A 16,093-nucleotide genomic window follows, 5' to 3' on the forward strand; every position below is an offset into this window, starting at 1 on the left:
TTCTCTCTCTGCAAATGGATTTTCATTGAGGACAGGTTTTCAATTAATTCTTAAATAAAACACACCTTGGTTTTTACATGGTGAAATGAAAGCTTATTTTTCACCTTGGAAGGTGCATTAGTGAAACATGCTCTCAAACCTTTCCTCCCACTTCTTTTGCTTCTTCACTAATGACGAGAAAATAATAAAAAGAGTTCAAAGCAACAATGTGTAACTTGTGCTCCTTAAATAGTTCTTTTAAAGTGCTCGTACTTTCAACAGGGAGAACAGTTATCTCCTTGCTTCATTAAACTTTCTAGTTTGTTCAGTTTGAACCTGAGTCTCTTCTCTCCCTTCTCTAAGAAAACCAACAAGGTGACTCAAAAAACTCTGAACGGTTCCTTTTATGGACAAACAGAAGCAACACCAGGACTTTGACCATTTTCAGTCTTTTAAAGCTGAAAGGAGCCGGCTCTGGTGGTTTGAGTATCTGATTAGGACGCACCTGGACACCTCACTTAGGAGGTTCTCTGGGCACGCCCCACTGGGAGGAGATCCTGGAGTAGACCCAGAGTTAGCTGGATTGTGTAATCTGGTCTGGAAACGTTTCTGTGGAGGGGCGCTTGCTACAACCTCGACCGTCCTCGGAGAAGTGGAAGAAAACAGACGGATGGACGGATTCAGTATGTCTCATGTGATTCAGTTTGTCTCCACTAAACTTGGTTTATAGAAGCTACAAGTGAAAATGCATCTCTTGAAATAATCAACAAAGTTGAACCTGCTGCAGAACATCCTCACTGCTGTACTTTAACTTCTCTCCTCTCTGAATATAAAGAAGAATAAAAAGGCAGACTGCAGCCAGCCGTCTCCCTCATGAGCTGCAACACAAAGCACAATGTGTGAGAGGCATCAAACAGAAACACTAAAGAGAAACACATTTAACAATTGAAGAGATGCCTGCTGTTTGTAGTACCGCCATCTGCTGGCTCACCAGCTCCCCCTAGTGGACAAACACAAACTGTACTAATGCACACAGTAAGTGAGTGTGCAGCCGGCCGTGCTGGACTCATATAAAGTCTGTCCATTAGTTTGTTATTTGCAGCAGGAGAGGCAGAGCTGTGTAGCTGTTCAACTATAACATGAATGACAACATGATTTCAAGTGTGCACAGGTTTGACACATCAGGAGGCTCATTTGTATTCATGCACACGGCTCCCCCCCTTCAACACATGAGAGGCTCACATGGGGGTCCAGGATGGGGGGGGGGTGTCTCCAACCCTTCATGTCCCCAGATAAGTGGACCGAGCTGCAGAGTACATATGATCCATAAGGGCGTGTTTGAGTGACGTGGCAGAGCAGAGACACGTCTTTAACCCCTCTGAAGGGGGACATGTTGTGGATCCGATTCAGTCACGACGTGTTTGACTGCAGACAGACGATGAGTGTGACAGGTTCCTTTAGGAGCTGTTAACCTGTGTGGTTTGCTCTTCTAATAAAGCGAGCGGATTGGAGCTTCTCCTCACATGCTGCATCATGTTGGTTGTCTTCTTGTAATATTTGCACAGTCTCGTCTGTTGTCTTCTCACCTCTTTTCATTTTCTGTCTTGAAGCTAAAATGTCTCCTGTCCTCTGATTTAAGAGCAGGTGGGCTGTCCTTCTGACTCTGGCTCTGAGATTCATTTTTCAGAGTACTGACGTGAACCTTGACACCTTTGAATCCATTTATCACGATTCATCTCCCTGCAGTCAGGTCAGAAGAGTGATGGCACAAATCCATCTCAATAATAATAAATATATTTGCATGAAAACGTTTGAGTCAACAGTGTGCTGAGCCGCCTGAGGAGGTTCAGATCTTTGCTTCAGATGTCTCTATCAGAGGATGAAGAACAACAGAGAACAGCTTCCTTTTAGCTGCACTGGATGAAGTTCACATCTTTACATTTCTGCATGTTCAATAAAGCTGCAGCGTGATGAGAAGAAAGTCCTTTAAGAGACGTTCAGCTGAGCTGCAGATTCATTTTTGCATCGTCAGATATTTGAGGACTGCGACACGGACCCTGGGACCTTCAGAGGTAAACACACCAGGCACACACACACACACACACACACACACACACGTACACACACACACACACACACACACACACACACACACACACACGCACACACACACACACACACACACACAGCCTGCAGTGTGGAGGCTGCATGTCTTCGTCACCTTTAGCTCTCTTTCAGTCCAAACTTCTTTTCACAACATACTGAGACTTTTTCTGCTTCAGAAATAACAACAATGACGAGAAAAAAACAAACCCAGACCTCAAAGCCCTGCTGTCAGCTCAGAGGTGTGTGTGTGTGTGTGTGTGTGTGTGTGTGTGTGTGTGTGTGTGTGTGTGTGTGTGTGTGTGTGTGTGTGTTCGGGGGGGGGGGACTGATGAAAAAGTCAATGGTGACACTGGAGCCCAGCAGGACACCACGGCTGTGAAGGAGACTCTAAGAATCTTCAAACTTCCAAAAACTTTTTTCTTTGAATTGTCGACTCAAACGTGTCTTTAGGAGCTCCTGTGGCCTCGTGGTTAGTGCAGGCTGGACTCCTCCAAGCAAACCTTCTGGGTTTGAATCCAAGCTTCTGCATAAAGGCATCAAAAGCCCAACAACAAATATTACAAATAATTCAACTTTAAAAACATTTAATTCTTCACACGTCTCCTCATTAATCGTTAGAACTGTTGGATGTTACATGAACAGCATCAGTTCACTGACCCGACTGACCAGCAGAGGTCAGCAGAGGTCATGTGAGCCTGAGAGGCGTTTAAGGACAGACGTGTGTTTCATATGTTCTGATCTCACAGATTTTCTTTAATAAAGTTTCAGCTTTACATTTTCATAACTGTCTGTGTACATCCATCAGCCAATCATCATGCACCGTTAACAGCCGCCGGATGATTAACCTGAACCAGCCGTCGTCTCCCCCATTCTCGCCTCCCTTCATTTGCTTCCACTAAAATTGATAAATAAGAACGCTGTTATCCTCCCACCCTCCGTGCACGCCGCCTGCTGCAGCTCCGACCTCCTGGGTCATGTCCCCTCCTGGTTCAGATCATCGCTCTGTGTCAGCCCCGCTCTGTCAGCTCTGTTTCTGTGTGTTCATGATGTAAACGCCGCCCTGCTGGACATCGTCACTTCTTCTCTCCTCGTGTTTGGTTTCTTTTACTGGTGAAGCATTTTGTATCTGAGTGGTTTAAAAGAGCTTCATAAATAAAGTTTGTTTTCCTTCCCGTAAAGCTGTCTGATACACAGATCTCATCTTTAAGTGCATCCTCGGATTTATTTCCAGATTTCTCTGAAAGAGGAAATGTTGAACTCTGCAGTTTTCTGCAGACAGCTGTTGTTTTTTAAAGCAGGCAGCATGAAGGCATTCACATATTCATGCATCTGTTGCACATAAACATGACGTATTCATCGAGGGAATTCTTTTCTATATCCTGAATAAAAGTGTGAAGTGTTCGACGTGTCTCTCTCTCTCTGCTCTGAGCTCCGCTGGCTGGCGGTCGCCTCGGGGCCTTCAGGGTCTGCACAGATTGAATCCCCTCGAGCAGCAGAGTGTCTGCAGCGTGCACGCTCAACTTGAAGAGGACAAGAGGAAAACACGAGTGAGCACGACGAGAGGTCGACGCAGACGGAGAGGAGAAAAACACTGGAGACAGGAAAGAACGACCTTTGGAACAAACAGTGTTTGACTTGTGGAGCGAACAGCTTCAGTCACATCTCAGGTCCAAACAATTAGAAAACCTTTTATTCATGTTAAACAGCTGCAGCCTCGTTTCACTTTGTTCTGATGGAAACAGGAAGAAGCCGCTCGATGACATCATCAGGTGGGTTCAGGTAACAGAGAGAAAACACCGAACGCAGCGACCATAAATGTTGTGATGGATGATCAGGACTGAAACCCCCAGAGCCCTCGAGAGTGTCCTCCTTCAGGGAGACAGGGAGGCCTGTGATTGGTTCATCAGAGAGCAGGGAGACAGGGAGGCTGTGATTGGTTCATCAGAGAGCAGGGAGACAGGGAGGCTGTGATTGGTTCATCAGAGGGCAGGGAGACAGGGAGGCCTGTGATTGGTTCATCAGAGAGCAGGGAGACAGGGAGGCCTGTGATTGGTTCATCAGAGAGCAGGGAGACAGGGAGGCCTGTGATTGGTTCATCAGAGAGCAGGGAGACAGGGAGGCTGTGATTGGTTCATCAGAGAGCAGGGAGACAGGGAGGCTGTGATTGGTTCATCAGAGAGCAGGGAGACAGGGAGGCTGTGATTGGTTCATCAGAGAGCAGGGAGACAGGGAGGCTGTGATTGGTTCATCAGAGAGCAGGGAGACAGGGAGGCCTGTGATTGGTTCATCAGAGAGCAGGGAGGCTGTGATTGGTCCATCAGAGACCAGGGAGACAGGGAGGCTGTGATTGGTTCATCAGAGAGCAGGGAGACAGGGAGGCCTGTGATTGGTTCATCAGAGAGCAGGGAGACAGGGAGGCCTGTGATTGGTTCATCAGAGAGCAGGCAGACAGGGAGGCTGTGATTGGTTCATCAGAGAGCAGGGAGACAGGGAGGCTGTGATTGGTTCATCAGAGAGCAGGGAGACAGGGAGGCCTGTGATTGGTTCATCAGAGAGCAGGGAGGCTGTGATTGGTCCATCAGAGACCAGGGAGACAGGGAGGCTGTGATTGGTTCATCAGAGGGCAGGGAGACAGGGAGGCCTGTGATTGGTTCATCAGAGAGCAGGGAGACAGGGAGGCCTGTGATTGGTTCATCAGAGAGCAGGGAGACAGGGAGGCCTGTGATTGGTTCATCAGAGAGCAGGCAGACAGGGAGGCTGTGATTGGTTCATCAGAGAGCAGGGAGACAGGGAGGCTGTGATTGGTTCATCAGAGAGCAGGGAGACAGGGAGGCCTGTGATTGGTTCATCAGAGAGCAGGGAGGCTGTGATTGGTTCATCAGAGAGCAGGGAGACAGGGAGGCTGTGATTGGTTCATCAGATTGGTACCTCGTGGCAGACATTGGTTGAAGTTTTTACAGACTTACAAACTGATACAGATGATGGATTTACTTTGTTCCTTTTTCAGAGAACCTGAGTTATTAATGTCTGTCAGGACCTAAAGACAGTTTCAACTAGAATCTGAAAAAGTGGATCAGGAGATCAGAGCAGAATCAGAAGCTTCCTGTTGGTATGTAGAGGTTTGTTTCATCTGCTCTGATGAAGCTGTCAGGTTAAGTCTGAGTCTTGTCTCGGTCCCAGACTGGGCACACGCCAGATTTTAAATCAAGACCAGTTAAGACCAGCATGGACAGGTTGTTTTCCACCTCATTTCTGTGATGAGAAGGAACTCTGATTTTTCAGAGGCATTTATGGTCTCGGTTAGCGTGGTTGACTCCAGCACTTATTTGTGAATGTTAACATTTATCGCATTCATGTCTGCATGCTTTATGCTCTAGTTTCTAGAAAAGGCAAAAAGTCTCCCATGACTTTTATGTTTCCTCTGCTTTCCCATACATCTGTTGTTTTCAGCAGTCTGACTCTCAGGTGAGGATCTGCTTCCCTGAGCCGAGTCCGCCTCCCAAAGAAAGAGACGGAGGGGCGAGGAAGCAGGAGGGAGAGTATGTCGGGTTTCTGGAGGGCCTCCAGTGATTCTGTGACCTAGCTCAGAGAGGGGGGGGAGAGAGAGGGGGGGGAGAGAGAGAGAGAGAGAGGGGGGGGGGGGGGGAGAGAGACAGAGAGAGAGGGGGGGAGACAGAGAGGGGGGGGAGAGAGAGAGAGAGAGAGAGAGAGAGAGGGGGGAGAGATAGAGGGGGGGAGAGACAGAGGGGGGGGGAGAGAGAGGGGGGGGGGGAGGGGGGAGAGAGAGGAGGCTGGAATAAAGGGTCAGTCCAGGGATTGTGCTCAGAAGGAGAGGAACTACTTGTGTAGCGTGTGTGAGTGATGAGTGTGTGCTGTTCACTCATGTTTAGATTGACTTGAAACACAGAGAGGACGTAGACGAAGCTCCGCTATGAGCCGGACCACCTTCTTTGAGGTAAGTCTGAATGGACCGTATGAAGGGGTCTGCTGAGCAGGTCTGAGGGGCGTTCAGGTTTTTAATGGAACTTATTGAGTTCTGACTTTAAGAGAATAACTTTGAGCATGACTGAATTCATCGTTTCTTCTTCGTTGGTTTTACCAGCTGTTTGCCCTGCTGTCAGAAATCCTCACACCTCTGCACGTCGCTCCGACATCACGTGCAGCTTAAACAAAATGTCTTTTTAAAGCAGGAAGGGGAGTTTCTGTCAACACATGCACAGATTGTTCAGTCTGATGTTTGAGGGATCCAACACAGCTGATCAAAAATAAGACTTGTGGTTGGTGTGGAGCGTCAGCAGGCTTTATGAAGTCAACGTTTCAGAGTGAGAATAAAGCATGATCTTCGTCTCTGATGAAGAGTCATTCTGTGAGTGCAGCAGGTCTCTGGACTGAGCAGAATTTACAACCTGCTGGGACGTGAGCCGCGCTAACACTGTTAGCTACACAGCCACAGATTCAGCTGATCTGTGACTGAACTCAGAAGAGACAACTGAGACTATCTAGATATGAAACCACAGCCAGCAGCTGGTTAGCTTCCCTTAGCGTGATGAATGGAAACAGCTAGCCCGACTTGTGCTAAAGCTAGCTAAATGCTCCCTGAACGGTAAAACTGCACCCTGCAAGCTACATAAACAAACAAAGGAACTTGTGAATGGTACATTCTTTGCTTTGCTGTTCATCTAAGCTCGTAAAGTCTTTGGTTGTTGTGGCGTTACGAGACGCAGGCGTCATGATCTGATTGGCTGGTCGAGTCTGGCAGCAGAGCGGCGGGCGGGTCGCTCAGGTGTTGATGTGACTTGTTGCTCTCAAGTCACAAAAAATTTGTTTGAGAAGATGTGAAAAAAGATCTTACATTTAGCCTTTTCTGAAATGACTGATCGTACAAGAGAGCATAATGATGGAACAGCTAATAATCATAAATCATGCAACACCAGGGTGTAAGGTGAAGAGATGATGTCTTTCAGTCCTGAAACTGAGAGGAAACAACCATGAAGTTTTACAGTGACGAGCATTAAGGGCTGATTGTGATTCAACAGCGAGCAAAGCAACGGAGCAGCTCAGCTAATCAGCTTCAAGATCATCATCGTGCTCCGTGTTCCTCAGGTTAATCAGCCGTCACGCTCATCAGAGAGATGTTCAACCATAGTTTCATCTTTGAAGGTAAAGATAGAAAACTGAAGGTTTATTTTTTCTACTATTTAAATTCCTCTCACACACGCTGAAGCCGTGTGAAGCACGCCGGCACATGTTCAGTAACGACCTGTGCTGTCAGCAGGGCCACGCGTTCCCTCGAGACGAGCCGAGTGTCTGATGATCAGATTCACAAGGGCAGCGCTCACCGTTTTACACACGACCCTGATGACACCCTCAGCGCTCCGAGCCAACACGCAGACGCATCAACATGTGCCCCGAGAACACAGAGGGGAAGGTCAGCAGATGGAGGCAAAACAAACCAATCTCCCAGGGTGCAATGCGGCGAGATGTCGGCGTGCACGGTGCTCACATCCTGCAGAGCATGAGCACAAAGTGAAGAGTCCCAACGTGAGACTTTCAGGGTTTTATATCGAGCGGTCTCAAAGGTGTTTTGTCTTCAGATCTTGATCTCGTTGACGTCAGAGGAGGGTCGATCGATTGCAGAGAAAAATAAAATAGAGATAAAAACCAAAGTGACGAAGGAGAAGCTGCTTCTGACAAAACCTGAAGAAGAATTTAATTTAATTTCCAAGCAGTAGAAATGAGCGTGTGTGTTGACTGTACATGCACGGGGCCTCGTCTCTCTCTCTGCTGTGCACTCAGCAGATCTTCACGTATCCATTAGCTGCTTATTACACCGTCCAGTAAAGGAACCAATTTAGCGAGGACAGCTCTGCTGAGCTGCACAGTACGGAGTGCTTTTAGGGCAAATTGTGGGCCGCCACCCACCGTCCTGCTCGCATACGCCGTACATCACCGCTGACACGGTCTAATTAAAATGAAGAAGACGTGTGCAGGAGAGCAGCAGGACAACACTGCTCCAACCTATCACACTCAACCAGAGTCATAACTCAGGACCGGATCACTGTTAGGAGACAAGGAAACACAAACACTGATCAAACATGCACTTCTGCTTTTACTTCATTATATAACATCATTTTTTATCTGTTCAAGGACGAACAGTTTTGTTTCCCTCTCAGTCCTCCTTCGATTCAAAGACGGCGTGCGTTGATTTTTCTGTTCCTGTGATCATTTGATTGTTTTTGAAAGACGTATGATCACATGACGTCACCGTTCAGATGGATAAATCCACCGAGAGGTAAAAAGCACTTGAGCGACAGAGAGAGAGCGTTGGAAGTGTTGTCACGGCAACAGACAGGAAATCGGTCGCTCCCTGCTCTTTAACTGCAAACGACTGGAGTAGATCCTGAAGTATGGACTAATTCAAAGACAGACTTTGAATCCATAAATCCACCAATCAAGAATCATTCTGAATCCAGAATCGATGCTGAATCGAGTTGTGACCCCAAGAATCTAAATCTAACCGAGTCATGAGACACCCAAAGATCCCCCGCCTTCAGATACTGAGCGACGCTGACGAGCTCTCAGAATGACGCAGGTTTGACTGCTCGGGGTTTTTGTTGACGTCTTCAGTTTAAGGAAGAAATGAAAATGTTTTCTCTCTTACATTAACGAATCATCTGGTGTTTGTGTCTCCTTCAGGTGAAGATCCTGGACGCAAAGACCAAAGAGCAGCTCTGTTTTTTAGATAAGGTAAAAAAATGTCTGTCAGAATCGAACCTCTGAGATATTCTAGAAGTCCAAGCCATCGAAGCTAATCCACAGCATCATTTCAAACACATCAGACGAGCATGTTTTGTGTCTTCAGAATCTTTTTGTTTGTTTTAAAAAGCTTTAAACCCTTCATATCGTCACTGATATCACATTAAAGTCTTTGGATCTCGTCCAGGTGGAGCCGTTCTCAACGACAGGAGACATCAAGAACCTCTTTCATAAATCATGTGAGTGTGGAGCTGCAGGGAGAGTGAGCACTGTGTGTTTGATTTGTTTCTTGATCCTTTAAACCACATTAAACATCCTCACATGACTGCTGTGTGTCTCTCTCTGTCTCTCTGTGTCTCTCTGTCCAGATCCTCAGTGGTATCCAGCGCGACAGGCGCTACAGCTGGATCCCAGTAAGTAGCCATGTTGTGATTATTTAGTGTGTTTGTGATGTAAGATGTGTGCAGTGAGGAGTCAGCAGAAATGTTTGTAAACATTCAAGCGTGGCCCCTCCTCCTGGGCCAGAAGCTCCGCCCCCTGCAGGATGTAGTATGTACGTTTACTGCTTGTAGCTACACTGCAAGCTAACGCAAGCTAGCACAAGCTAACCGCCGGTGTTAGTCAGCTTCCTGTCCAACAGGAAGTAGAGCAGCTCCACGGGTAAAAGACAACACAAGGTTCAGCCTGGTTTTAGAAGCAGCTTTCTCCTCTCGCTGTTTCTCCTCACTCTGATTAGATTTTCTCTTCTTTGCTGCTACGTCCACGTCCGTCATATTCATCGCTTTGAATCTCCTCCAATCACTGAGCTGTATCCACTCCTAAACTCACCTGTTGCGCTCTCATTGGCTGGAGGAAACACACCAGCTCCGCCCACAAACGTCCCGAGTCAACCAGAACAAATCAGAAGAGTCAAATCCAGTCAGAGGACAGAGTCTCTGCAGACACGGGTTTTGGTGTGATTAGCCCGTCTCATGTTATTGATCCTGCAGTTCCTGGAGTGTCCACTAGAGGCTGGCTGCAGATGCACAGGAAGTCAGGCTTTAACTTTTAATATTTATAGTCTGTGATTTTAAGCAGACATCAGAAGGCAGACGAAGAGCACAGGACAGACCAGCATGTGCAGGACGACTTTGGACAGTGAGGCGTCTTACAGCAGAAAGCAGAGCAGTGACTCTGGTTTAAAGTGAAGTGGGCCAGTTCCCCCGGAGGACATGCTAAAAGTGTCACCTAATTAGTTCAACACATTAACTGTGTGTGAGCTCGCTGAGCCGTCAGGTAGGAAGGACGAGTGCCGAAACACTGATCTGATGCTCAATCTGAAATCTGAGACATGCTTCGCTTACTTTAGAAGAACTCTTGTTTTGCGTCTCTTTAGATCAGCGTCAGCTGATTTTTTGAAGCTTCCGTTCTTTCAGAAGACAAATCCCTCCGAGACGATGAAGTCTTACAGAACCTTCCTGTCGGGACGTCCGCTACCTTCTACTTCAGAGACCTCGGCCCGCAGTTTGGCTGGACGATGGTGAGAATATAAACGCTGTGTCACCATGGAGCCCTCTGTGTTGCCTCTTTTCACGCCGTTCTCTCGTCTGCAGGTGTTTCTTGCAGAGTGCGTCGGAGCCCTTCTCACCTACCTCGTCTTCTATTTTCGAGCGCCGTACATTTACTCACTCAGATTCGTCTCGACCTCCCGCCCTCATCCTGTTGTCACGTGAGTGGAGAATTTAAACTTACAGAAGCTTTGTAAATGTACCTGAAGGCACGAGGGATGTTCGGTTCAGTTTTATCGCTTTTAAGGAATATCGTTCACGTCAACGTTGATGTTTAATTTATTTATACAAATGTAAATTATTTTTCGTAAACAAGATTTGCTTTCTCAGTCAGCTCATGTCCTTGTTCATGAAAATAATGCTAAAGCTAGCCACCAGTTACAGCCAGATTCATTGGTGCCAACAGCTTTTTGGATTCAAGAAAAAGAAGAAGAAGAAGAAGAAGAAGAAGAAGAAGAAGCAAACACTTGAAAGTTGTGCAGATGAAGTTACACACATCTCTTTTCCCTGCTCTGTGTCTGTCAGGCTCGCCTGTGCCTGTCATTCTTTCCACTATGGGAAGAGGTTGATCGAGACGATCTTCGTGCATCGTTTCTCCCACGGGACCATGCCTCTCAGGACCATAATCAGGGTGAGGACGCCGCAACCCTGAAAACAAGATGTCCTCTTTTACACATCCACCACCAGCTGCTAAACGTTTGTGTAGTGTAAACGTTTCAGCCTGAGGACTTCTACTGATACACAAACCTGCTCACAGTCTCAGAGGCAGAAACCTGCTCAAACTACGATCAGTGTTGGAGATGCTTTTGTTAGAACACAGAAAGGTTTACAGAGCGATGCAGAGCTGGCTAAACACTGAAGCTACTGTGTCTTTTTGTGTAAGCGTACACTGTCCAAGAGTTCTGTTTATTTAAACACCTATATGTGTGTCCTCTCTCAGAATTGTGCCTATTACTGGGGTTTCTCAGCTTGGTTGGCCTACTACATCAACCACCCACTTTACACACCTCCGTGTAAGTCAACACACACACACACACACACACACACACACATACACACACAGGTTTTATTTCTGCAGCATCTTAACTCCAGTGATCTCCCTCCGCAGCATATGGAGACATGCAGGTCCACTATGCGCTAGTCTTATTTGCTGTAAGTATATTATCACGTACACACACACACACACACGCACACACACACACACACACACCTGTACATGTTGAGTGAAATGATTCCTCCTGTTGCAGATGTGTGAAATCGGAAACTTCTCCATTCACTTGACTCTTAATAATCTCCGAGGCGACGGTGAGTTCCCCCCATCCTATCCTTCTTCCTGCATCTGATCCCATCTCTCCTCACAGTTCAGCAGACTGGCTGTTCAGTCATGAGCCCGGTCTGAAGATTTCTGACCGTTAAAGGGAAGTCTTTTCTTCCACAGTATGACAGATTTTACCTGCTGTTTGTAATGCTAACAGATAAAGAGTAAGGTACCTGCTGTTTGTAATGCTAACAGATAAACAGTAAGGTACCTGCTGTTTGTAATGCTAACAGATAAACAGTAAGGTACCTGCTGTTTGTAATGCTAACAGATAAAGAGTAAGGTACCTGCTGTTTGTAATGCTAACTGATAAACAGTAAGGTACCTGCTGTTTATGCTAACAGATAAAGAGTAAGGTACCTGCTGTTTGTAATGCTAACAGATAAAGAGTAAGTTACCTGCTGTTTGTAATGCTAACAGATAAAGAGTAAGGTACCTGCTGTTTGTAATGCTAACAGATAAAGAGTATGGTACCTGCTGTTTATGCTAACAGATAAAGAGTATGGTACCTGCTGTTTATGCTAACAGATAAAGAGTATGGTACCTGCTGTTTGTAATGCTAACAGATAAAGAGTAAGGTACCTGCTGTTTGTAATGCTAACAGATAAAGAGTATGGTACCTGCTGTTTATGCTAACAGATAAAGAGTATGGTACCTGCTGTATATGCTAACAGATAAAGAGTATGGTACCTGCTGTTTATGCTAACAGATAAAGAGTAAGTTACCTGCTGTTTGTAATGCTAACAGATAAAGAGTAAGGTACCTGCTGTTTGTAATGCTAACAGATAAAGAGTATGGTACCTGCTGTTTATGCTAACAGATAAAGAGTATGGTACCTGCTGTTTATGCTAACAGATAAAGAGTAAGGTACCTGCTGTTTGTACTGCTAACAGATAAACAGTAAGGTACCTGCTGTTTGTAATGCTAACAGATAAAGAGTATGGTACTTGCTGTTTGTAACGCTAACAGATAAACAGTAAGGTACCTGCTGTTTGTAACGCTAACAGATAAAGAGTATGGTACCAGCTGTTTGTAATGCTAACAGATAAAGAGTATGGTACTTGCTGTTTGTAACGCTAACAGATAAACAGTAAGGTACCTGCTGTTTGTAATGCTAACAGATAAACAGTAAGGTACCTGCTGTTTGTAACGCTAACAGATAAACAGTAAGGTACCTGCTGTTTGTAACGCTAACAGATAAACAGTAAGGTACCTGCTGTTTATGCTAACAGATAAAGAGTAAGGTACCTGCTGTTTGTAATGCTAACAGATAAAGAGTAAGGTACCTGCTGTTTGTAATGCTAACAGATAAAGAGTATGGTACCTGCTGTTTATGCTAACAGATAAAGAGTATGGTACCTGCTGTTTATGCTAACAGATAAAGAGTAAGGTACCTGCTGTTTGTAATGCTAACAGATAAACAGTAAGGTACCTGCTGTTTGTAATGCTAACAGATAAAGAGTATGGTACTTGCTGTTTGTAACGCTAACAGATAAACAGTAAGGTACCTGCTGTTTGTAACGCTAACAGATAAAGAGTATGGTACCAGCTGTTTGTAATGCTAACAGATAAAGAGTATGGTACTTGCTGTTTGTAACGCTAACAGATAAACAGTAAGGTACCTGCTGTTTGTAATGCTAACAGATAAACAGTAAGGTACCTGCTGTTTGTAACGCTAACAGATAAACAGTAAGGTACCTGCTGTTTGTAACGCTAACAGATAAACAGTAAGGTACCTGCTGTTTATGCTAACAGATAAACAGTAAGGTACCTGCTGTTTATGCTAACAGATAAACAGTAAGGTACCTGCTGTTTGTAACGCTAACAGATAAAGAGTATGGTACCAGCTGTTTGTAATGCTAACAGATAAAGAGTATGGTACTTGCTGTTTGTAACGCTAACAGATAAACAGTAAGGTACCTGCTGTTTGTAATGCTAACAGATAAACAGTAAGGTACCTGCTGTTTGTAACGCTAACAGATAAACAGTAAGGTACCTGCTGTTTGTAACGCTAACAGATAAACAGTAAGGTACCTGCTGTTTGTAACGCTAACAGATAAACAGTAAGGTACCTGCTGTTTGTAATGCTAACAGATAAAGAGTATGGTACTTGCTGTTTGTAACGCTAACAGATAAACAGTAAGGTACCTGCTGTTTGTAACGCTAACAGATAAAGAGTATGGTACCAGCTGTTTGTAATGCTAACAGATAAAGAGTATGGTACTTGCTGTTTGTAACGCTAACAGATAAACAGTAAGGTACCTGCTGTTTGTAATGCTAACAGATAAACAGTAAGGTACCTGCTGTTTGTAACGCTAACAGATAAACAGTAAGGTACCTGCTGTTTGTAACGCTAACAGATAAACAGTAAGGTACCTGCTGTTTATGCTAACAGATAAACAGTAAGGTACCTGCTGTTTATGCTAACAGATAAACAGTAAGGTACCTGCTGTTTGTAACGCTAACAGATAAAGAGTATGGTACCAGCTGTTTGTAATGCTAACAGATAAAGAGTATGGTACTTGCTGTTTGTAACGCTAACAGATAAACAGTAAGGTACCTGCTGTTTGTAATGCTAACAGATAAACAGTAAGGTACCTGCTGTTTGTAACGCTAACAGATAAACAGTAAGGTACCTGCTGTTTGTAACGCTAACAGATAAACAGTAAGGTACCTGCTGTTTGTAACGCTAACAGATAAACAGTAAGGTACCTGCTGTTTGTAACGCTAACAGATAAACAGTAAGGTACCTGCTGTTTGTAATGCTAACTGATAAACAGTAAGGTACCTGCTGTTTGTAACGCTAACAGATAAACAGTAAGGTACCTGCTGTTTATGCTAACAGATAAACAGTAAGGTACCTGCTGTTTATGCTAACAGATAAAGAGTAAGGTACCTGCTGTTTATGCTAACAGATAAAGAGTAAGGTACCTGCTGTTTGTAAAGTGTTTCGAGGTAACACTTGTTATGAATTGGCGCTGGACAAACAAAGATTGATAAACTGACTGATTTACTTACCTTAGACTGAACTCTTGAGTCGTGGGTCCTGGGAGTCAGGTGGGAGTCAGCCATGTTGATTCTACGGCGGCCCAGAGAGGACAAACAGAGCAGTGCTTCAATGAGAGGGCTCCTTTAAGCTTTTTGTGAATTTAGCACCCTCTGCAGTTTCTCTTCATCTCTTGGAGGGGAAGGCTGAACATTCAGCAGTTTGTAGCAAATTGCAACCTCACCACTAGATGGCACTAAATCTCTCACACTGCAACTTTAAAGGAGGAATTCATCGAGTTTTGTTTATCCCGTTTTTTATTTCTTAATTTATAATTTCTTAGCATTTTGTGAACGTTTGATTTTCTACAGAATTCTCGAGACACCGGCTCAGAATCAAAGATTTGATCTGTTTCTCAGGCTCCAGAGGCCGACGGTTTCCTGTGCCGACTAAGAACCCGTTCACGTGGCTGTTTTACTTTGTGTCCTGTCCCAACTACACATACGAGGTAATGCAAGCCATGTTTACTATATCAGCATGGTGATGAGTATGTACGGGAGCCCTGAAGTATCAGCTCAGCTTGTGTCTCACTGCATGGCAGGTTGGATCCTGGGTGAGCTTTTCCATCATGACCCAGTGTCTTCCAGGTGTGTTGTTTCTGACATATATCTCCATACAGGACATAGGCCTTACACTAAAACCATCTAATGTGTGTGTGTGTGTTTCAGTGGCCTTGTACACATCACTGGGCTTCCTTCAGATGACCATCTGGGCCAAAGGGAAGCACAGAGCCTACAGCCGAGAGTTCAAGGACTATCCCTCCAACCGCACGGCCATCATCCCCCTGATTCTCTAACAGGAAACTCGACCAGATCCCACTCAAAGAACCTTTTCTACTCTGACAGAACTCAGAAGGTCTATGAACGTTTTTTGTGTCACCGGTGTACTTTAAAAAAAAGTGCTGCTCTTTTCTAACGCTGGGCAACACAGACGTTTTTCAGGTGTCAAACTGGGAGATCAGGCATGACAGCAATAATAACAAAGCAATACACTTCAGCACTGATAAGCTAGTGCAGACGTTTCGTCTGTGCTCGGACTGGTAATGTAAGTTGTACTGGTTTATTTCATCTGTTGACTTCTTGAGTTTGTGACATGAAACTTCATCCTCATTCTAACACGCCTTCTTCAGACTCTCCACTCTGGAACCTCCTCCTGGTTGGCTTTGTGAAGGTGGAGCCTGTAAGAAGGTTCAACTCTGAATGCAGTATGTACTGCTAGTAAGAAAATTCAAGTTATCACAGAAAAATCTGACACGTGGTCGTGCTGAGATTAAAGCGATGACGTGTGAAGAGAAAAAGTCTAATCTCAGGTTTTATTCCACAGTTTTCTATAAATGTGAAG

The 16,093-nt window shown here is 45.1% G+C and overlaps 1 protein-coding gene across 1 annotated transcript; it reads left to right on the plus strand.

Annotated features, from left to right (window-relative positions):
• The first annotated feature begins 5,894 nt into the window (after window positions 1–5,894).
• tecrl2a (trans-2,3-enoyl-CoA reductase-like 2a) lies at window positions 5,895–16,034 on the plus strand. The gene is made up of 14 exons (XM_079360999.1): window positions 5,895–5,961; window positions 5,992–6,040; window positions 8,782–8,832; window positions 9,029–9,080; window positions 9,210–9,254; window positions 10,257–10,360; window positions 10,434–10,549; window positions 10,914–11,019; window positions 11,329–11,401; window positions 11,497–11,540; window positions 11,636–11,693; window positions 15,112–15,200; window positions 15,294–15,339; window positions 15,421–16,034. Exons 2-14 carry the CDS (start codon window positions 6,017–6,019, stop codon window positions 15,546–15,548), a joined length of 936 nt encoding a protein of 311 aa, XP_079217125.1. The 5' UTR covers window positions 5,895–5,961; window positions 5,992–6,016; the 3' UTR covers window positions 15,549–16,034.
• The last annotated feature ends 59 nt before the right edge of the window (window positions 16,035–16,093 follow it).

The sequence above is a fragment of the Symphodus melops genome, assembly GCF_947650265.1.
Source record: "Symphodus melops genome assembly, chromosome: 14".
NCBI lineage: Eukaryota > Metazoa > Chordata > Actinopteri > Labriformes > Labridae > Symphodus > Symphodus melops.

Coding starts and splice junctions, on each gene's coding strand:
- tecrl2a (XM_079360999.1), top strand. CDS start 6,017: ATGAGCCGGACCACCTTCTTTGAG. Junction 10,550..10,913: donor CGCCCTCATCCTGTTGTCAC/GTGAGTGGAGAA, acceptor TGTGTCTGTCAG/GCTCGCCTGTGCCTGTCATT. Junction 15,201..15,293: donor GTCCCAACTACACATACGAG/GTAATGCAAGCC, acceptor ACTGCATGGCAG/GTTGGATCCTGGGTGAGCTT.